Source organism: Balearica regulorum, chromosome 8, assembly GCF_011004875.1.
Source record: "Balearica regulorum gibbericeps isolate bBalReg1 chromosome 8, bBalReg1.pri, whole genome shotgun sequence".
In the NCBI taxonomy this organism is placed as follows: Eukaryota; Metazoa; Chordata; class Aves; order Gruiformes; family Gruidae; genus Balearica; species Balearica regulorum.
The window spans coordinates 9,602,731-9,626,565 of record NC_046191.1 but is presented as its reverse complement, the minus strand read 5'-3'; the positions used below and the strand labels follow the sequence as shown (position 1 = coordinate 9,626,565).

At 42.9% G+C, this 23,835-nt stretch overlaps 1 protein-coding gene across 2 annotated transcripts in view; it reads right to left on the bottom strand.

Moving 5' to 3' along the window:
- The window catches only part of TRABD2B (TraB domain containing 2B), a 293,392-nt gene that overhangs the window by 102,897 nt on the left and 166,660 nt on the right, over positions 1–23,835 (bottom strand). For both annotated transcript variants that reach the window (XM_075759455.1, XM_075759456.1), the window contains exon 4: positions 12,575–12,749. In XM_075759455.1, the coding sequence (XP_075615570.1) occupies positions 12,575–12,749 (175 nt within the window). The remainder of the gene's footprint in view (positions 1–12,574; positions 12,750–23,835) is intronic.

Genomic DNA, 23,835 nt, shown 5'->3' with positions numbered 1-23,835 from the left:
CTTCTGCTTGCAATTCTTCCTCAGGACTAATAAGGCCATTGGCAGCAATGCAAAACATTGCTCAGGGAGCTCTTAGTACACTGAGCAGCTTGCTCAAGGTCAGGTAGAGGTAAGGACAAAACACCCTGAATTCTTGACTCCTGCTCTCAGGGTTCACTTAATCCCACTCATCTGAAAGTCAGGCATCTGTTGGAGGCCAGTTTTCTAGGTTTCCTCTGTAGTCAGTGGAAAGATGTCTCTAGAGGGCAATTCCTTCCATCTTAAAATATGCATCTGAGATAAGTGGGATGATTTGTCCTCTGGGGGTTTGAAAGGAACCCGATGATCTTACACAGAAGATGCGCTGAACTTTCAGACACCTACAGTTCAAGAGGGAGAATCCCACCCCAACAGTTATCACTGTTACCAAGATGCTAGATACATAATTTTCAATCTCAAGGAAAAAAAAAAGTAAAAAATTAAGAACTAATTCTGGCTTGGATTTTCTAATCCCCATCTGTATTTTGCTCTGGAAAGGTTTCAAGTACTATCCTCATCACAGTATTTTCTAAGCATCTTCTCCAACTGCTAAGTGACAACCATCCCCTTGTCTGATAAGCTAATGTTGCAAACCTGATTTCCTCTAGGTCATGCTTTACTCTTTCTTTTCTTTCTTAATTTTGTTCCCAATTGCTAGTGAGCTGTTTCAGCTCTCAAGGGAATGACCTTCGGTCTGGGGAAAGCGTTCCTGAACTCTGCACACAGGAATGCTGCCCCAGGCTGCCTCCTGGACTCATAAGAGTTTCTGATGCTCTTTTCACCCCTTGGCTACTTAAGAACATTTTTGGGCATGGTTGATGGCACACTTGGCCAATTAGCAGTAGTGAGCTTGCACAGTTTGAGTGCCCACAACTCATTAGGTTTATAGAGAATCCTGGAGCCATGCCTCAGTCACATTTACAAACCTGCTCCCTGATGTTGCTCTGGCCTTGAGAACGAACGCCTCATTAGAGGGCAGCCCAGAGGTAACATGTGACTCCTGAGATACTCTACATAAATAATTATTTACCCCAAACATCATTGTTCTGTTCAAACCATGGCATGACTGACACATGGACTACACAGCACATCCTCCTGCATGCAGAGGAACCAAAAAAGCGCAGTTGCCCATGGAGATGTGTCTCACCTCCCTCTCCCATAGGGATTTCCTGAGATCTAATAAAAGCTGAGCTCATGCTGTGCTCTTTCAGTGGATGAGCACTATGAATTTCTTTTTCCTTCTATGCAATCACTTATTTTCATGAAGCATGCAAGAACTTATTATCTTGGATACTCTAGCCACCTGTCAAGTTTGGTTATAATCAGCCAACAGATGAAAAATTTACGAGGGGGAAAGACATTCACACGCACCTATATATAGACATGTATATTCACAAACACTGTGATTGCTTAAGCCTCATTTCCTTAGGAAACCAGATTAAAAATAGCATTGATGTCAATAATGAAGTCTTTATTTCTTTGGCAGATTTTTGTTCCTTTTAAACCAATCCTCCCAGTGAGAGGTACTACAAAATTTTCAACTGGAACCAGACCAGATCGCTAAGTGATAAGAACCTCACAGCAGTTTCACTGTACCTCAAACACCTCAAGGAAAAATGCAAAGTGAATGTGAATTCTGTATAAATACTGAGAACCGGTGCTGAATTTCATACTGAGTTAACCCACTGGTGGCATTTGATTTTTCTCTCCAATCACCTTCAGTGTATAAATACAATTTTTAAAAGTTTGCAAACCTCAGTATTTAAGGTATTTCCCATAATAAAGTGCAGAAAAATACTAAAAATTCTCAAATTATTTATTTTAGATAAAAGTCACATAGGTTTCAGTCCTGCAACGTTATTCCAGGAAAATGACAGAGAATTCACTTTTCTACCAGGGATAGATCCAAAGCTGAACTCCACCAAAATGTCATGTCTAGATTTACAAGGTGCTTGGAAGTTCTCTGGCAGAGTAATTTTTAGTTGATGAATAACACTTTATCTAAATCAAAGCACTGAGTAGGTCTCATTGAATATCTCTTGAAAAACAGAAGTTCCAAGACAGATTCATCTGCCTCCTCTTTCCCACTGCCTGCCTGGAAGTTGATAGGCATAAAGCCTGGTAGTTCTGAAATCATGTTTTGCCATGTTTCAGTTCAGAACTCTTTAGCAAACTGGTCTACCAAGACCTAGACCTCTGGGGCTACCTCCAAGCCAGTCACCTGTGGGCTTCCAGCAGCCACAGCTTTGGAGCTTCTACCAAAAGCAGCACTCCAGTACCAGTGTTCTCCATTTTTGCCAAGAATTCCCATAATCTCAAATTTTGTTACTAAACTTTTTTAAAACCAATTTGAAACAGCAACATTTTCACAGATTGGAGTTGCTTCTCACTCCCCATTAGTCAAGTCCAGACTCAGGGTTTCATTAGGTCTATTGCACAGAGCCAGAAGGGAGCAGAGACTCAAGCATGAACCCAAACTTTTTGCAGTTTCAGGTGGCAGCTTAGCTATTGGACTTGGGTTTGAGCCCAGTTTTATTTGCCACCGGAGCAATTTTGTCCAACAGACCTCTGCTGCTTTCTACGGGCCTCTATAAAATGGCTGAACAGTGGCAAAGTTTGTGTTTTGAAAGTCTACAAGAGGTGAATAACTGAAGTTTACGACATCTCTTCTTGCTGGCTGGAGCTCTAATTATTTCCCTTCTGCCTCTCTAAGTAATTCTATCTTCACTTTACCTTTTTGATATTTAAATATTTTTTTTGGGCAGAGGTACATTGTGCACACATTTTCTTTTCCTTGACACGTCTCTTCTGATCTAGTAGAGAAAATAACAATGGAACTGGGATTTAATAGGTTTATAAAGAGGGTATTGATGTTTTCCAGTAATGTGAAAGTAGCAGCCTGGATTTAGGAACTGGAATGACAAATAAATGTTGTCTCATCCAGGTGCACACGCCAGTCACCTTGATGTCAGTTGCAGAACTACCGTTAATTCAGTGAGAATAGGATCTGTTCCCAAATCCATAAATCCTTTCTCAGCAAGTTTGCTCTGATGGTATTCCTGGCATAACCATGACCAAGAAAACCTGGAACTCTCACAAGAACGCCCAGTTTAATGAGATTTCCAGTCCCAGTTTCCATACCAGTAAAAATCCTCAAGAAATCCACATAATTTACAGCCAGGCTTTTTAAGGCTTTCAGTTTCACATCTACTTTTGCAAAACAACTAACTCTGGCCAGCAGTCATGCCCTGTCTTTCCAATCCACAGAGAAGATCCCTGGTTCTTCTCCGTACACTGTCCTCCTGCAACTTGGCCCTAAACCAGGTCAGAAATGCCTTGAACCTGTAGGAGACCAACACCACAACCAGTACAAACTGGTTCCTTGCTCTACTGAATTCCCTTCTCAGGTCCTGCTCTAATATCCTGAGGCTCTAACAGAGAAGCTGCAGGGGATACAGCTGTTGTGGTCCAGCATGCCTTGGGACACCCCTGCTCCTCCACTGGAGGTAAGGACCCAGGCAAGAGGGGCAGCAGAAAGGAACACGAACCCATGTCAACCTCGTCAACTTGCATTAATGTGAAACACTACTGAAGAATTTGTGCTCGCGTATTGGGCTCCGAGTATAAGCAAATGGAGTAGCCAAATTTCCTTTTCCTCTGGGACAATGGCACACAGCAGGGTGACTGGAAGTACACTTGGGTGTGGAGACATCTTAATCACTGCGGGTAGCATGCAAAAGTATCCCAGCTGAGACAAGATCCTTGGATCCTTTGCAAACTGTATCCTGTTTGCCTTTTCACATAAGCATCCCACAGAAACCTCAGTGTTAGAGGAACATTGCCAGTCTTGGGGTTCTCCATATTGTCCTTTTAAAGTCTTCCCAATAGCACTATTAAAGCTGGTTGGGAATTTTCTGATGAGACAGTTTTGGGATAGAAAGTGATGAATTGTCTGGCATCCATATATTGATTTCAACACCCTCGTTATGAAATCTAGAGTTATATGGGACCTCTGCCTGGTCTCCTGAGAGCTTGCAGGGTGGCCTGCAGATCCACAGCAAGCTCTTGCCTGTGTGGGGGGGTGAAAGAGTATTTCATCCCATGTTTAAGCTCATTCCTACTCAGTAGAGTGCTTAAGCCTGGGCGTAAATCTCTCATGATTCTTTGCAGTTCTGAAAAGAGAAAATTTCCTGAATTATGTCTACATTTTTACATCTCAAATGTTGAAGAGAAATACAGCAATGGCATAGCCAAAATCTCTATATTATAGGACAGAAGGGGCCAATGTAGTTTTCTTTTCTTTGAGAACAGGCAGGCAGAGTTAGACTTATACAGTAGAACTTGGCACGGGCATAATAATAAATACAACATGAAAATGTCAGGGACCCAGGGGAGCTGACATTAATGTATGCATTTCTTTAAACCAAAATCCTACTGCATACAGGCAACTTTCTCCATTCATCACGGGAAGAATTACACCAGAGATGGTAAACGTATACACTGTGGTTTGCAAGGCCCATTTTATTTGCCTTTAATATTTACTTGAATACCTGCAGCTAGGATTTGGGGATGTACCCTACTGGAGTGGAGCAACGATAAAAGCAATGGTGAGAAGTGGTCAGGCAGGACTTCCCGCTGAGCATGATGAATTCTCCACCAGACCAAAGAGAGTACGGGGCTTGTCCAGCTTCCCTCAGCAGTTTAGGTGGTGACACACCAGGAGAAAAAGCAAAGTGCAAAGCCAGTTACATGAATCTGTTCTTTCACTTGCTATGTCGCTTGCCTTCCTTGGTTGGTACCGGTGACAGCAGCCTCAAGGTAGCTCTCACCATTGCATATACTAGACTGTGTTTCTACGATTAATATCTTGTTATACAACAGGTTTTCTTAAATCAGAATTACAGGAGTCAGCCTTCAGAATGGTAGCTCCCTTTTCACAATAGCGTAGTGCAGGCAGGTTTATTTTGGCCTTGCTAACTCAGGCACTCTCTCTTTGCAGATTTAAGCTTCAGGTGAAAAGCAAATATTCTGAGCCTTCCAAACCTCCATATGATACAAGATCAATGTACATAAAAAAAAAGTTCCCCTTTTTTTTAATTTTATTTTTATTTTAAAAGGCTACAGCCTGGATTTGCACTTGGAATAAGCTTTTCCCCAGTGGAGTATCTCCTGATTTACAGTGGAGTGTCTGAAAAGAGAATCAGGCATTGCCTGTTTAATGCAAACTTTTAAATGAATCAACTACATGGCTTTGGTCAAAATTAGCATTCAAGTATATTTTTAAAAGCAAAGTGATACTTTGCCTTAAAAACTAATAGTAAAATAAGTCTACACACAAAAACAGGCTGACCTCACCATAAGCATCTGGATGCCCAAATAAACATGAGTAGAGGGAATTCTAGCATCTGCAAACTGTTAATTCACCCTTTTCTTCTCTTTTGTAGGCTCGCCAAGTTCAATCTCCTGGTCGCCAACTTCTTGCTCCACTGAGACAACCGGTTGATGAACTGTGCTAGTGATGTCAGTAGCACCACTAATCAGCGTTGGACCAGGACGCCTGACTCAGGGGATAAAGACTCTTTATATTCCAGCATGCAAGTGTTTTCTTTTCTCTCCTTCCTCTCCCCCCCCCCCGCCTTTTTTTTTTCTTTTATGTTCTACAGAGGATTCAAGACAAAGAATGAAAATGGGAGCGCTATACAATTCTTTAAGACAGAGGACTGGACTTCCAACGCCAGGTCAAGTTAGTGACACCCACTGTTGGACTGCTGGGAACCTTGTGCCCCATTTGCTCGCAACATTGCATCAGCGGGGAGTGCAAACCAGCTATTTGCATATTCAACATCTGTAAATCCCAAGTCCTCAGTGTGCAGTTGGATGGCGGCCTCAAGGCATTTCCCTTTTGAAAAAAAAAAACAACTTTCAAGTAACATATGTGAACCTGAGTGCCAGATCTGGTGGCAGGTGCTAATGGCTTTCACAAAGACTCTCTGGATTTTAATTACTTGTGTTTAAGCTGTGTATAGTATCCATCACTTCCTTTCCTTCCCCAAACTATTGAGCAGAAATACAGTTTCCAGTAACAAAAAAATACCCCACCTCCACCTCCCCCACCTTTCCTCCCACTCAAATTCAAGAGCAATCATCTTCCATCTCAGTTGCAGTCACCTTTTTACCCATGTGATGTAGCTGTCTTGAACACACTTCATCCATGGCTATCTCCCCAGGCACTTTAGTTTTTGGAGAACAAGAACATCTCAGAGGTGATCAAGACCATGCAAGACCTGAGCCACCTTGGAGATGTCTGTCACTCCCTACTCCTCCAGAAGGTGAAGGGTGAGCCTGTTCCTATCTTTGGTATCTCTAGTATCTAAAATGTTGTGTGCTGAAATTCTCCTAGGGAAACCTTTGTAGAGAAAAGGGAAGAGCTGGAGCTGAGGACTAGAAAGAGGAGATTTTATATTCTCGCTGTGCTCTCAAACCAGCCCCAGCCTATAGAAGAGCTGGAAATTTCTCTTTCCCTAGTGAAAACACAGCCACAAGACTTGCAACCCACGTCAGAGTCCCACCATGAAGAACCACAAGATAACATTTGCAAGACTTTGGAAACAATATGTAACGTTACTGTTAACAGTCTAATTTATGATGATCAGAATCATTACTGATGATGCTGCCTGCCCAATGCTGGCTGAGAAAACTCTGCAGGATGGAGAGGGAATTCACCTGTTCCGAGCGTAGAAATGATGAAAACCTACTTCTGCTGTTCCTACTTCAGGACTAATTCCTTTGCTTTCATGGGAGCATGCAGACATCTACAACAGAGCCTGGGTCTTTTTTCTTGTGGAACATTTCAGAAATTTAAACCAAATCCATCAACAATTAGGTACCTTATCTCTGCCACCTAAGCCGCCAGCTGAGCAAAAGAGATCCAACTTTCCCACGCATCCATCCCTGTTAACACGCACTGTCTTCATCAGGAGCTGTGGTCACCAGTCCACTCTGGCTTCTGACACCAGCTCAGGTCTTCTCTGACTCCGCAGATGCAGGGGGCTGCCTGGACCTGGTGGGGTGGGAAAACACATGCTTTCCTCCACCGCAGGACTGTGGGGTAGGGACAGTTTGATTCCCCTCTTGTTGTGGGAGTTGGTATGGTACTTGTGTTTCAGCTTTCTCTCAGCACTAAAAGAATATTCTGCATGATATATTTATTTTTTTTTAATAACCAAACTGTCTTAAAGCCTACTGATTTGGCTGCTAATAAACATTGTGAACTAGAGCAGCATCCGAATTTCTGAAGCAGTAAATCCAGCTCTCAGTTACAAAACTGACAGCTCTCAGAAGAGAAAGAAAGAAAGAAATGCAAGTAAGTAAAACATCCTAAGGAAATTATCGTTCAAATTAACTGCAGACATAAATTTATCCATCTGTTATCATAAGTGTTACTCGAAAATTATTTGCCCATAAAAATGAAATAAACCAGAGTGATTTTTTTCTTAAACATTGACTTCATGTGTATAGTCTTAGTTGCCAAAATATTAACTCTTTTTAACAGCCCATGTGCTCTTGGCTGTATCTCTCTCTCTCCTGACTGTAAATGGAGCTTCATAAATTGCCTGTATATATAAGGTCTAAGGCGCTTCACTGTTATTATGGATCAATATTTCCTAGCAATCCAAGATAGATTTTCAAAACAAAAAACAAGCAACTCCTCAAATTTTAATTGAAAGTACTCTATTTAGCTACCTTTATTCATTCAAAGGAAAAAAATTACCGTGCCTATTACCTGAAAAATATCATTTAACTGCACAAACAAAAAATACTGTTTCATTACTAGAGTACAGTTACTGTGAATATCGGTATAGTGAGATTTTCACATTAAGTCTGAATACGGTAAACCCTGGCAGGAGAAGAATGAACTGTACAGAGCTGGGTATACAGCTTGGTCCCATTTTATCCAAAGACTGTATTTTTCTTGGAGAGGGGAAAGAAATGAAAGTAGAAAGAATAAATGGTTATTTTCACTTCCACGTGTTTTATAAAGCAATAAATTAAAAGTCTGAACTGCTCCAATGCATTTAAATTGTAAGTAATACTATGGAAGACAGGGAAGGGGGAAATCTATTGAAAAGCATACTTTTTATTTTTAAAAATGGCACAAAACTGAAGAGCTCCATTTAGAATTGTTTAATTTTTTTTGTTTTAATACTTCTGACTGGAACAAAAACCATAAGATTATTCAACAGCATAAAACCGGTTTACTTCACTTTGTGGATCTAAAAACTGTTTTATCTCAGTTTGCTTGGATAATCAAATACCTGTCCATTAACCAATCCTTCGTCCCCAGGACCTGTTTGATGTTTTACAGCCTCGTGCTCAGTTACGGACCAGACCGAACACCCTCTCCTATGACACCCCACGAGGTCTGTGCAGCTTAGTTCTAAATGGCACATCGCAAAACAGTTTCACCAGGAATCTGGGTTTGCAGAGGAGAACGACACCCAAACACCTGGGGTTTTGATCGATATCTGCAAGAAGTGGACTTGCTTTTTCAGATGCAAACAGAAAAATTCTATTTCCCCAAGTGTCCAGTTTTCTACTGAAAATCTATCAATCAGCTGGAAGATTTTGATTGCTTTCATTTAAAAGCAAGCTAGGATGAATAGGGTAGAAATTCTATATACAAAATACCCAATAACCAGACCATAAACACACAGAGATGAACAGGCAAATAAATTCATTGCCTGCTATATTCCAATCAGCCCAATGACCACAGCTTCACTGGGAAATGAGTATTCTTCAGCAAAACAGCAGTTCTTTTCCCAGGGTGACTCCTGCTGTACCCAAGTGGCACTCTGCACCAATTTCCACACAATTTTTATTTCTTGCATCTTCCCTTGGGTTTGATGCTTTTCCATCTGAAACCAGTGGGGATGTTGCCAGTGGTGACCTGACCGGCCAGACCTGGTAGGACCAGGGTGCAGATCTTTAGGTGAAGGTTGTTTGGGTCTGGTGAGAGGAGTCACTATGTCACCTACCATCTCCACTCCCTCCACTCACGTGGGAATTCAGCTTACGCTGGATGAGCTACGTTTTTTTTCTGATTGTAAAGGAAGTTGTTTTGTTCTGGGGACACTCAGAAGGGATTTCTGCCGGTCTAAACCCACAACACTTACCAACTGCACTTTCTGCTGACAGACCCTGGCGTCCTCCAGCTCCCAACTGCAAGCTCAGTAGTGCTGGCTCCTGCACCACCAGGCAGCCAGGATATCATCACTTTGTTTTACAGATGAAGCCAGACATGGCTTTCATCCTGTAAATCACTGCTTGGTCACAGTGACCCCCGTGTGGCTGTTGGTGTGGGTTTTTTTGGTGTTTTGTTTTTTGTTGTTCTAAGCAACAGTACATATTCTTGGAGGAGTCTATAAAATGTCTTGCTGCCGCAGTCATTGAGGAGGATACGCTGAACCAAACCAGACTAATTTGCAAAGACTTCAGCATTGTGTCTCATGGCTTAGTCAAGCTCGTTATACTAATTCAGTGTTAGGCAATACTGAACTACCCAACCACAGCACTGGGATCTTAAATCAAGTTGAGGATGGTGTCCCAACAGAGCTTCAATTGCTACATGCAGCTGCGCAAGAACCAGTTAAACCTAACTACAGCAGTTTCCGTAAGGTACGGCTCCCCATGGTGAGGCCACCAGAGGAATCAGGTGGGCTCTGCCTCGGGAGGGCTGTTTTCAGGATGGAAGCCCCTCGGCTCCTGTTATAACCGTGAGTTACAGGCTGCCACCGAGTCCAAATAAATCATCGTGCAGGGCTTGGGACTCCCCCCCTACTGCAGCCCAGGTCTGTAACATTGCATTTGGTGAAGCTTTTCCAGGGTGCTTTTCTCATAACAGGCTTATTTTCCTAATTTTATTTGCCAGCACATTTTTATCCACCTCTTCCCTTCCCAGAAACCATGATGGAGATTATGAAATTTGGAAACCAATTCATAATCTACATATATATAATCAAATTATTATTCATTCATTAGTTCAAATATCCTCTAAATAAATTGCTTAGAAGAGAGATCATGCTTAGCATAAGAACAATACTTTCTGGAGTACATTATCCAGAATATTTTTTTTCCAAATTATTTACCCTCCATCATGTCAGTCTTAAATGAAGTGAAATAACTTTTGCACTGTTCTAAGAGTAAATGCACTCCTGCAGACTCCATCATGCCTGTCCTAACCAAAGGTGCATTCCTAAAATTTTGCACTTCAGAATTCATGGGAATATGTAAAAGCCTCAACTTTCATCAAAAACACCCTTCAATTTTATAAAAAGCAAACCCAAACCCTCAAGGTTTTAGAAAACAGTTTGATTTCATGACCCAAGCACATACCAAAAAATCCTCCTTAAAATTCAAGAAATAGATATAAGAATGCAAAATACAAAAATGTATCAAAAAAGCCACTCTTACAATTCAGTGCGTGAAAAAACCCCACAAACCAACAAAAACCTTTAGGAGAAAAACTGCATTTGAAGCATAAAAGAAAATGAACTTGCTTGTACTTTGGCCACATAAAAGTTTTGGCATTGAAAAATTAATAATTTTCTCAGTGCTTACTGCACAAAGAAAAAAACACCCCAGAGAAGAGTGGAGGAATTAATTGTACTTAAAGTGGGGATGGCCTGCAGGGATGGCCTGCTTTAGTGAGAAAGGCCAAAAAGGACATTGGAACAAAGCACCCAAAACAGAAAGCTTGCCTTGACGTCTCCTGCACCCCAGCTTTCAATAAATCCTGCTTCATGTATCTGCTCTGTCTCATTGCAGTTGGTGCTGGGAGAAAGAAATAACCCAGCGACAAAGGCTGTTTTCAACATTGCCAAAACCAGAGATTAAAGGACAAAATGGGACTCGCTCTTTAGGAGCCAACTTTCTCAAGTGATGCTGCCCCAAAGTTTCAGGTAAATGCTCTCCGACAGAGATGAAGAGTGAAAGCTCAAACCTCGCACAACTTAGACACAACTTTCCATGGCAAGCAATATGCAATTAGTACACATTACATTAATTTCATTTCTGTTATTAGCACACATGACAGCTGCAGTGGATTGGATCCAGGACCCATCTAGTCCAAGATCCTATCTCAAGCTGTGGTCTGTAACAGATGCCCAGGAAGAGTGCACACAGAGCAGGGCAAGTGGGCAGTGGTGCCCAGTTTATCCTCCCAGCTCCAGTATATACTGGAGTATATCCAGTATATTAACTGGAGTATATCCAGTATATTAGGAGACTTCCAAAACTGGAGACTACATCAAAATCAGCATGCTCAATAATCTCTAGTAAACCCCACTCCATGAGTTAGACAAGCTGGTTTTTTATGAATCTCTGTCCAATTATGAGCCACCATGATATATTTTCCTACTGCAAAAACAGTTAAGCAAAGATCCTTGGACAGAAACATCAGGCAAGCTTGAGATTAAATAAGCTTGGGAAAATTCAGTCTGGATACACTCAAAAAATAAATACATCAAAATGCATGTATCTCTGCTAAGTCCCACAGTCTTTAATCAAAATTCCCACCAAAGTGAGTAGCAAAAGGTGAGTTGTTGCCAAAGTTCAGAGGCAGAGCTGTGGGATGAGAAGCAAAGTTCTGTCAAATATGAGAAATTGTCAAGGACAGGGAGCAGGAGGAGCGGATTGTTTCTCGGCACGACAACCTCAGGCTGCCTTGAAGTTGAGGGAGCTTGAAGAGCCGCTTAAGCTGGTGATCAGGATTCTGCTGAACTGGGGCCTGAACAGATATTATTTATACACTTATCACACAGAAATGTGAATTCCATTGGGAAGGAAAAAAAAAAATTGAAGAAGAGAGAGAAAGGAGAGTAGCACATACTGTCACAGACTCACAGAATTACTATAGACATCTTTGTTCTGCAGATTTCACAGAGAGAATTTAAACAGGCAGAGGGATGCACTAGATATTTACTTAATGATTTAAAGTGCTGGTATTCAGCTACACACATAACTTATGCACTCGTGCAGGGTCCAAAATCAGCCAGTCTGGACAGACACACTGCCAAAGTAGCAACCCCAAAAAGTCTGAAACCCCAGGCCAGTGCCCCGAGCCTATGCCACAGCAAGGTTTGCGGTCCCACAGTCATTGCCATCAGTCCCTAGGCTTGCAAATTCAAAGGCACTTCAAACATCTCCTGCCCTTCAGCCACAAACACAACCACGGTGTGAACGTAACCCAAGAAGCCCACAGGTTAGGCTGTGAAAGGAACAAACACATCAGCGTGAAAAGCATTAATACCTTTACCTTTTTACAATTGGATGGAAAACAAAGGAGTACAGCCTGTTCACAGCTTAGCTGGACCCAGACCCATCTCCTACACCAACTCACTGCATCTCAGAAGCAGGTTTAGAAGCAAAAGCTTTTCTGCTTCAAAAGTAAGTGCCCTAAGGAATCTTATTGCAGGACCAGAGACAAAATACTGAAGCACTCAAACCACTTTACTTCCAATCACAATAACCAAGTAAAGCAGAGAAATTCATGCTATACCTGCTCCAAATGCAAAGAAGAAGCTCTTGTCTGTGTTCTCCCTTAAAAGCGCCATCACTCTCTTCCCCATCCTCTCATTCCTCTTGTAGATGAGCTCCTGTCTGAAGTAGCTGTCTATCTCCTGAGCCGTCACCTGCTCATGAGGTGGTAGTGTTGTGTTGATGAAGTTAGGGACCTGAAATGGAGAGAGAGACTGTAGTTCAGGTGACAGTCATTAAGTAATCCCCGAACATTGGATGTCCAAATCTAGCCTTATTTAAACCACCTGAGAATCACTAATACAAAAAAAACCCCCAACAACCAACACCACCAACCAAATCCAAAACCCACACTACACTACAGGATGAGAGCTTGTGAGGTTGCTGGGAAATCTATAAAGAAAAAACAAATCACCAGCCAACATGCTTTTTTTTTCTTTTTTTTTTTTTTACAAGTGAAACTAGTATTTTACTAAATGAAACAAGTTCATTTTAACTTTTCTCTGTTCCTTCAGCAGAATGTAGTTTTGGGTGTTACATTTGGGTGAGTTACTAAACACCTTATTCTCTGCTTGTTCAACACAGTTCATGGGCTATTTTTAATACTAGAACAAGTCCTGTAATCTGTTCTCAGCTGAGGTCACTATGAGCTTGAATAAGAACTGCAAGATCTGGGTTGTACATGCTCCTTTTTAATAACCCAAACAATTAAAGAAAGTGGGAAATGTTACCAAATCCAGACATAGGATGATTTGAACAGGGTAAACCCCCTCATCTTTCTTGTGGCTTTAGAGGCTATTATATCTCACTAGAGAAGACCAGGCACTGCAACACACAAATCCCTGGAACGTCGCTGATATTTCTGGGCAGAGGAAGGGAATTCTACAAGACCTGCTCCTTCAGTCCCTGTTTCTGTAAGAAGAGACATTCATAGGCACAGAAGGAAGGTGGAAACCCCAAGGACTGTTCTAGTTAGGGCAGCAGAACCAGGAATGAGTCAATACCTAAGCTATAAAGGACCGACAAGTCAGAAGCCTCTGATTATTAGGACAGGCAACTTGTTTTGACATGGTGAGGGTCCAAGGTCTACTATGAGAGTTTGGGAGTCTATGGGACCTGCTGTGGGAAGCGCTGAAGGTGGGCAGTGTTTGATGCCTGTTAACAGGACCTTAAAAGGACCCAGGCACCTTCCAGCAATTTTCTGTGCCTCACCACTGGAAAGCAGCTTAAGCTGCAAAACCCAGATTCAGATTTCTGACTCCCCAGGTACATGTAAAGCTGCCAGGATTTCCAGTGTTAATCTGAGTTGGTGGTAATGATATTGCATGCACAGCCCAGGAGGGGAACATCCCTTGCTCACTGTGCTGAAATACTTGATGCAAAGACTCTGTTACTTTGGTTAATTCTTTCTCTGGTTTACTACTATACCAAATTCCTCTACTCATTTTCTAATGAACTTGCCATTAGGCTCTGTTTTTCAGCCCACCACTTACCCTCCCACTTGGCCACATGATTTTGACAACAATTTCTGTCTCTTCCCACTCTCTTCACTCATATTGCCTCTCCAAAAGCTTTCAGCAAGTCTTAGGGAAAGAACTAATTTCCTTCTTCCCAGTGGCTCTCCTTAAAGCATTTTTATCACAGAGAGCTACAGCTCTCCTAATGTGTGGGGGACAGAGTAGCAGAGATTTCTCAGCATGCATTATGCAGAAGGACAAGTCTAGGCCTTGCTCTGGATTCCCACCAAAGGCTGTACCCAGCTGGGTGAGACAGAAATGGGCACCACATCTCCCGAGCTGGGGAATCCCATGTGGCTGGAGTTAATACTGCTGCCAACAGTGACCTGCCCGAGCCTGTTGGTCCATGTGGACCAGGTGGACCTTTGATATTCCAAGCATTACGTCTTCCCAATCTGCTTTGCCAAATCACAGTACTTCTCACAGCATGCCCCTGCTTAAGGGTTCACTTGCATTACCCTGAGTCATTCCTTCCTCCGGGCTTTCCAGCACGGCTTGGCTTCGCCAGCGTATCTTGTGAACTCCTCAGAGCATGCAAGTACTTCACACCTTGTTCTCAGTTTAGCCCTTTGCCAGCACTCAACAAATAATAAGTCCCATTAAGCCAGACCTATCGGAGACACCAGTTTCCTGTTAATCCACAAGGAAGCTGTCTCAATGTCTGGCAAGAATGTGCGTTTGTCTCAAAGGGACGCAGAAGCTGCCTGCCGGCATTGGAGGGGTAAAATGCTGCTGGCTACAGCAGCAAAGGATGTAGTGCCTTTGGTTCCTGGTGAAAGGCAGGGAGAGATTTTTATTGTAGGAATAAAGTCTGAGGAATGAGTAGCTATTTTACACTTGCAATAACCTCTGCAGCGCAAAGCTGTAAATCAGTTGGTCCATGCAGATATCACAAGCCTTTGTGTCTCCTCTGTACCAAGGGTCTGTGTTCAATGGGTGGATGTAGCTGAGCCAGGAGTCAGGTGAGTCTTCAGAGACTGAAATGGAAGGTGAAAACTTTTGGGAACATCTGAAGGCTCAACACCCACATAAGAGAAGTCTCTTTGTCCCCGCTTTTGGCTGAAGGGAAGTGAAGGCTGGGAACCGACGGGCCCCGGTCTCAAATCACTTGTGATACTCTGGGGAAAGGAAGGTACGGCATTGCCTGTGAGGACAACCTGCTCTTACAGGAAGCACAAGCAGCGGTGCTGGGGGATCGAATGGCTTTGTGCATCCCATGCCACCCAGGGGAAAGCTCTGACGCTTTCTTGAGGTCTAGACAGCCCAAGGACAGAAGTCGTGTTCAGACCTTGAGCAAGAGGATCTTTGCCAAGAAGACATGCACCTTCCTTCAGCTTGTACAACTCCTTCATTTGCAACCCTACGTCCACATTCAACCCAGTTTGTTCCTCCTCCTTATCTAACCTAAAATACAGTCAACAAAATGGAGCAATTTCTTGCTTCCCCCTCCTGTCTCTTTCTCTCTTTCTCTTCTGTGGGAAAGAGTTTGCCAATGGCAGACAGATAAATTTAAAACCAAGGACTGGGTTTTGTTAGTATTTCTCATGCTTGTCCAGAGAACAAGGCACAGGAAAGCATCACCTCTAGAGGTACATCATCAGCTACAGGTCCTGCTGCACCTTGTGCATTCCTGTATTTCTAATGACTGCTCCATCACTAGCAAAAATAAAACATGCACGTATGTTTCTGCATGTGTGTGGCAGAGGACAGAAGATAAATGTTTGAAGTAAGTATGCCCGTACACAGTAGTGCAACCACGCTCTGAGCTACGACACTGGCCCCATTAATCACCTCCGCTCCTCCCTGTATCGCAGCTCCTTTCCACGGTTGGTGACATACACCATGCCTAGCTTCAAGGAGGCAGCTGCTCCTGTTGATTTAAGAAACCCTTTGGATTCCTAACCACCAGACAGGGATCAGGAAGTCAAGAAACAGTCACATGCAATTAGGAAGCTGTTAACTGCAGCCAGGATTTAAGGGTTTTTTTTTGAAAAAAGAAAATCTGTTGTTTCAAAAGGATGGGGTGAAGAATGCATCAGAGGGATGCACCTTCCTTCTTCCACTTCATCAAATATTTTTGTTTCCATCCAGTGTAAAAATTAATTTTAACATTTTAATGATAGGTATTTGTTGTTTTGAACTGAGAGTGAATGGATGAGACATTTGCTGTGCCAATGGGTGAGGGACTGATATAATAGCTGAATACTGCTACTAGTATTTAAATATATGCTGTGGTGGATGATGTGACTGTTGAAAATCCTAACTTCTAATTTTGCTGTTCATCTAGGAGAGTAGCAGTTGGATCAGCATAAAAACACAGTGCTACTCATCACCCGGGACGTGCTCACTTTGTAGTGGACACACAGGAAAAAAGATAGATTCTTTCTGTCCAGTCTCTGCAAGCTGTGCAGTTTTCTGAGAATCCAACCAACTCATATACATATGTATATAAATACACACACTACATATTTCCCATGGAAACTCAATCATATAGTTCATTCAGATGTGTTCAAAAGAAATAATATTTTGTTTCACTGAATCAGCTAGAACTCTTTCTTTTTTCGATTCCTATTTACTTGGGTTATGGCTCTCCTACGGACAGTACAGATGGACCTCAAAGTCAGTCATTAGGTACACTCTGCGTTTCTTAGGTAAGCTTTTGAGGTTAAAGGAAGAGAATATGAGAAAGAAAAAAAAAAAAAAAAAGAAGTCCCAATCTTGCAGAAATGTCTTCCCCTCCACACTGCCTGTGTAATTTTACTTGAGTCAGTATCCGTGATGGAATATATGTGTGGGTAAAGCTCTGCACACACGTCCGAGCTCACAGTGCTGTGGGATGTGGGCCATAATTCTTCACCTTTGAAGTCAGTGGGAGCTTTAGGAAGAAGAAAGAGGAAGGATTGTGGAGTGGTTACGACACTACCCTGAAAAAATGGTTCTGTTCCCATAGGCAATACAAATCTCTTGCATGATCACAAGCTTGTCATTTGGGTTTAGACCTTCAAAGGGAACTCAGCACTTAACCTCCCCTAAGTATCTTTGAAGCATTTGGCTTTATTCCTCCTGTCTCTCAAAAATCCATCTGTAAAATGGGGACAGCAAGACTTTCCGACTTGAGAACAGATGTTACACACAAGGCACTGGCTGAATCTAGCTGTTGAAGGACCCAAAGGAAGATCCAAAGTCCAAGACAATGCTCAGCGGTAACCTCTCTTCCCACAAATACTTTGTGGAAGAAGGTTGGGATTCTGCTGCAAGCATTAGCATAAGAGCTAACAACATACTCTAGCTTAGAAAAATGCATCAGTCATATCTCAAGATCTATGCTATGCTGTCAGCTTTGTCTATACAGACAAAGAAATGGAAAAAAAAAAAAGAAAAGCAAAATATATTGGTGCAGAGTCTTTTATCACATTTAGGGCTTACTGCCAAAGTTCAGCTGAAAATTCATAAACACTGGACTACATTTAAGTACATTTTCTTATTTACTCTTTTTTAATATTTGGACAAATTTTCTGGGCAGAGGCACAATGCCAAAGTTGTGAATATCTATCTGCAAATAAATTTTTTGGGACACATATAAGCACCACCAAGTTTGGTTAACATTTTTTCTTTCCTGCTTTGGATCTATTGGCTACAGTGGAACTTCTCTAGATTCAGTCCAGCATCAAATCACAATCAGATGTGGAGGAACAGTGTTATCGTTCCTACTCCTATACACTACATTTCCCAATCTCCTGATAACCTTTTTTAGCCTCGTTCTGTTCCAGTGATGCTAACCTATTTCTGGAATGTGCATTCAAATTGTAAGATTAGGTCAATAAAAACCCAATACTACCAACATCAGAATAAAGGGCTGTGTGGCCTTTCTTGCCTGCATGCAGGCAGAGGTGGTCTTCATCTGTAAGTCTGTCTGCAGATGGAGAAGAAGAAGCTGAGATAGGGAAATGGGAAGCCAGCCCCTGCCATGGAAAATACAGCAATTCCAAAAAAGCTTGCCTGCCATTCTGTTCCTATGTCTTGGTCAACCCTCTTGGCTTCTGAGATTCCTCTCTTCCCTCGTCTCCTAATCAGCAGATAACTAATGGCTTTCCAGCCTCACCATCTGTGCAACATTCAAACTCCAGAGTGTCGCAAGTACAGCATCATCACTAATCCTTGCAGGGGAATCTCTTAACAATAACGCCTTATGTCTCCCTCTCTCCCCAGAGCATTCATAAGCTAAACAGAGAAAATAGGAGGAGGCACACCCAGGACCACAAGGCATGTCTATGGCAAGGCAGAGAGGTGGCCATCAGCTTTCCAAGTTCCAGTCCAGCATCTAAATACAAACCCCATCCATCTTTCCCTGACAGAAAAGCTCAATCTCCATGCTAGTAATCCTTATGTCCAGTTGTTAGCCGGGAGTTGTTCCCAGATCATGCTGACTGCATTCATTTTTTTTTAGACATGATAAAGATGGGGTTCTCTTTATTAGTCTTCTAGTTTATGAGCTTTACATGGGCAGAGGCCAGAAGACAAGCAAGGGATCCTGCTTCAAAGGATTCTCCCTGCACCACACAGGTCAGGAACTTTTATGCAGTTGACAGCACTACGCAAGATAAGGATCTCAAGAGCTGACAGCGCGGCTTACGCAGGGAGCCAAAGCAGCATCCCGAAATCCGCTGGCTCCTCCGACAAACTGAACGGACCTAAATTCACACCAGCCCTTCTTGGGTCAGAGGCTGACATGTGAGCTCGAGTTATCATTTGTTTATGAAGGGAGGATACCCTCCCGTTAACCAGCCTTGACAGGGCACCGTGTTTTTTACTGCAGTGCTGCAAAATATACTGCTCTGGACTTGGAAGACACCTGTTTCCCTCTGATTTATGGACCCTTCTGGCATCTGGGAGAGCACTATCCACCGCCTGCAGGCTCTGATGCGAAGGATTCAAATAGCACAAAGTGAATGGGCTGCAAGAGTGAGCATCTCCACGAGAAGGACGCGGCTGCTGCTGAGATGAACACTGCTGCCGACTCGACTGGTTTTCCTCCAGTGCTCCTGAGTTTCCATCCTGATGGAGACCTTCAATTACCAAGGAGGGGGTGTCTGGTTAATCTGATGTAGCTCAAAGCTGACAGCTGCTGAGAAGATGAGCTTCCAGCGTGTTATGGAAAAGGGAAACCAGGAAGGAGCTCTGCAAAATGGTGTCCAATTCAAGCATGTTGTGATTAACCCATTATTACTTTCTTTTAAGCACAAACATTTAAAGTAATATATTACAAGCCTAAGTGGACTGTAAAAGGAGTATTTCATCTTCAGGATAAGTCAGTTCCATCACTCCTTTCTTTTTCCCAGAGCAAACACCTAGCCAAGATGGGACTTGAGAATATATTACAGGCACATCCAGCCCATTTTGGAGGTCATGGTCAGGATAGGTATGTCAACTTGATGGATTTTGGGCTGCTAAAATGTTTTATTAGAAGCATACCCTGACACCAAACTCGGATACAGACTCAGACTGATTTGAAGTTACAGAAAGCTCAAACATTTCCCCAATCTGTGCTCATCCAGTTTCGTTCCCACCCCTTTGCAGAAAGCGGAGCAGTTCCCCAGGTACAACTCTCACTGCACCTGGAGGCTTGTAAGTTTTGAACGCACAACAAAAATCAGTCGCACTTCTCCCACTCACACTTGCCCACCAGCCACGGTGCCTTGCCACCCATGCTTCCCCACCGTCCCCACACCATGGGGCCCTTTGTGAAGCACTGTTGGGGTTTGGACCAACTCAGCATTTCCACAGCAGGAACAGATTTTCCATCGCGTCCCTTGGCTTAGCAGGAGTCTGTAGAGTCCCAAACCTCCAAAAGCAGGGAACAGCCCTGAAAAACTGCAAGGCAAAGGGACAGCCAGCTCTCCCTTGGTAGAAAGCGTGGTCTTGCAAACCAGGAGCCTAATGGAGAAGGGCTTATGAACCCTAAACTGTTTCCTGGCTCCACTTCACTGCACCTGGGATGCGTTGCTGCAGCTTCCAGCATTTCGGCTCCGCTTAGGCACATCTAATCCTCTCTGAGCTAAAGGCTGACGATGCCTTTCGCCGGGCTCTGCTGCACTGATAAAGCCCCTGTTCCCATCCTGTGTGTGTGGGGGTGTGGTGTGTGGAGGTGTGTGTTCAGGCTCCTGGGACAGCAGCTGAGGCTGGCATGGCTCACACCCCCATGCCAGCAAGCCCAACTGCTCTTTTCAATGTGTTTCCTCCATCTGCTGCCTCAGAGGGAAGAGGCACAAGGCTGGTGACCCCGGCAGCCTGCCTGTACCCTTTTCCCTGGAAACAGCAATGAAGAGGAGGAAGAGTCTCCTCTCACAAACCCAATATTGTAGGGCATCAGGAACCCACAGAAAATATCTGGATCAGGTTGGAGGGGGAAAAAATTTAAAAAAAGCAAAAATGCTTTTTGCTTGAAGGGAAGCGAGGGAGGAAAGACAGTCCAAGAGCACAAGGAAAGCCGGTGTAAGAGCAAGCACATTTCTTGGGACCAGCTCTGGGGAGCCACTTCTGCTGTGAGTTAATCCCGGCACACTCACATTACTGCTCAGTGTCCATAAACGTTGCAGATACATTGCAGTTCATGCCAGCAAGCTTTCTGTAATTGGTCTACCTTACTGAAATCTAGCTTGGGTACCTCTCAGCATGGCGCGGCAACTTGAGTGTGAAAATGGAGGTCTTTGAAACTGGGCTTCAAATTGGCTAGCTCAGCTCCATGAGCCACTGGAGCATCTAAATTTGTAAGCAGAGGAAAATTACAAACAGGAGAAGATGTGGAGGGGGAAAACAGGCTGAAAGCTAGTGAAGTCTCTACGGATAGCGCATGATACTTTCAAAAAACAGCTCTGCAGGTGGCACAAAAGCTATAGGAGTCATTGCTGGCCTGAGTGCAAACTTGCTTGTAGGCAAGGCGAGCTGCAGCCCCTGGAGCGCCCAGACACACTCCTGCGCTTTAGCCCCTGCTACACCTGCGTGGTGGAGACCCTTCCTGGGACCCCCAAGACCCATCCTGCAATCACTGTTCTCCCAGGTGGCAACCAGCCAAACGGCAGTCATGTGCCCTGTTTGGTTTTACCTTCTCCTCGCATACATTTGGGCTGAAGGAAAAGCATGTTTAAAAAAAAAAAAAAATAAAAGGGAAATAAAAAAAGGAGAAAGGCCACAGGGATGGGCCAGGTATCTCAGAAACAGCTTGGGGGTGTGTGATACTTTCAATCCCTGTTAGAAAAAAAAAGACTTTCAATAAATCCCTGAGAAGTCATGACTTCATGTATGTTTTCTGTTTGTTTTTCCACACCAGTTAAATAGTTGCTTTCCAAGCACTTAGGGAAAAAAAAGAAGTACAAACACACCAACCCCTCCACCAAGGCCCCCCTCCCCACCCCAACCCCAGCCCCACTCCCCTTGGTAGTGATGCCAAAAATATGCAGCCGGCCTCTCTATCTGAATGAATGTTTTGATTAAAGAAGTCTTAACAAAACACAGTCAGAACAATGATCCCGTCCCCCTTTCTGCAAGCTTCACCCAACTATGCAGTGTATATTTAGGACCAGATTACAGGGACCTGTTCATTAATTGAATAAGGATGACAAGCCCACAGCGTATGCAAATAAAGGTTTGGTTTTCAGTGGGGAGGGTAAATCTTAACTACCTAATGATACTCCTGCCCCATTTAAAACCCCTTCAACATTGGGATTTTTTTAAGGCCAGCCCTCACAAGCTTGCAAACATATGGAAAAGTTCAAGTTTTTCTATTTCCCTTCCAAATGCTTTGTTTCCTTTGACAAAGAATAAATTTTTTTTCTGTTCTGACACTAAACCATCACCTATTATATTGCCATGACACCCAAGTAAGATACTGATCAAAGGGCAAAGCAGGGCAATAAGTGAAAACTGGGGCCAGAAGGTTTGGTTTTTGGGGTTGGTTTATTAAAGCATTGCAATTCTTTGTCCAAAGGGTATTTTTCATTTTGTCTTCTGTTAGTGGGAGAACAGCTGGTCAGTAGCAGGTACAAGCTCAGATTTGGTTTTTCAGGGCTCTTCAGTGAGTTTCTTCCCACCTCTGATGTAAGATGTCAGGGAAAGCCTGAATGTTTGCCTGAAGTTTGCAATATGATTTTAACCCAAGGCAAGTGTGATCCAAAAGCTATGGTTTGCAAAATATCACACAGCTTAGCAAGGAGGCAAAAAGCTGGTTAATAACACAAACAGCAGCTGTGCTGGACACAGGACCTCCAGAGCTGACACCCGCAAGGCAGTGCTGTATGGAGAGACAGCTCTGCCCTCCTGTTCCATCCTAACAAAACTCCAGGCTACTCCCAATCCAACTAGCCTAAGCTTCCTAGCCGTGCAGGCATCTGGAACAAATTGGATGATGACTTTTGAACTAATTGTAATTTTTTTTAAGGTAGGGTTGTTTGAGAGGTCTAGTATAGGATGTAAAGATGCAGAACATCTCCAAGAAAGCATTTTGAAATGGAATGAGGACCAGTCATGAGAAAAATAAGGAATAATTCAGATGAAGTCAGTGAAGTAGAGACAAATTAAGTTATCCTTGAAACTGATTTCTTTGCATCTGAGCTGGTGGAACTGTATAAGCCCTGACTTTGGGTTTATCAGCAGTCAACTCTCCCAGAGGAGAGAAGAGAAGCTGCAGGTCTGAAGCCATCATCAGAGAGCACAACCAGTTTACACTGGAGAACCTGTTCTGCAGTGTTTGCTATTCAGTTTTAATAGTGTCAGACCAAGAAACCTTGTGTCAAGCAGTACTCCAGAACATAGTCTTTTCACATAATATCTGATACTAATCCTGCCAAGTCAGCAAAGACAACCAAACTGCCGCCTTGCCCCGCTTTTTTCCCCTCTCTGTCTTAATGAAGTGACAAATACATCTTCTGGATAAAACACAAAGGGAGAAAAAGCATTTTGTACATTCAATCCACAAGATATTGTTTAAAAAACTAACAAGTCTTTCTCATTTCTCTTGAACAAGTCTTTCCAAGAAACACTTCATAAACCAGCTCTTTATAAAGAAGGGATAGTAAATGCTTTACAGCAAACATACAGCAATGCTCAGAAAGCAGCATGCTACTACCTTGAACTCCAAATGTTTTTCCCAATCACTTTCATACTCTTTTATAGTTTATTCCCTTACTAATAAATACAGGTAGTCAACAATCCTTAAACGTTTTTAATGTAAATCAGCCCTTTTCTGCAGGTGAATATGTTCCTTTCTAGTAACAACAGCAGTCTTTGCAAGAAAACCTTTGCCTTTAAATGTCTTGTTCCAATTTCTCTCTGACTTTCTCTCCCTCTCCCATTGCTTTCTCCATGGAAACTGGAAAGAGAAAGAAATGAACTTCCAAGGTAAGACAACTCTAAATGCAAACATATAATAAAAATTTTCAAGAAGGAACCTATTTTCAAAACCTGTAGCACGAAAATTATCTGGGCACATTCCAGATTATTAATAAAAAAATAATTTCTGCAGTGTTTTCCCCAGCACTGTCATCAACAAGTAGACTTAACTCTCACAATCTGAATCTGTAACTAATTTTCTAAAACACATAAGCCAAAACATAATATTGCTCCAATCTGGAATCCTGTTCTGACATAATATGAAAATTAGACTCTGAAAAGTTTGGCTGCATTTCTGTTTTTTTACTTCCAAATGCTCACAATATATGAAGACAGAGCCATAACTCAGGTGCAACTGGAAAGTACGATCCCACAGCGGCAG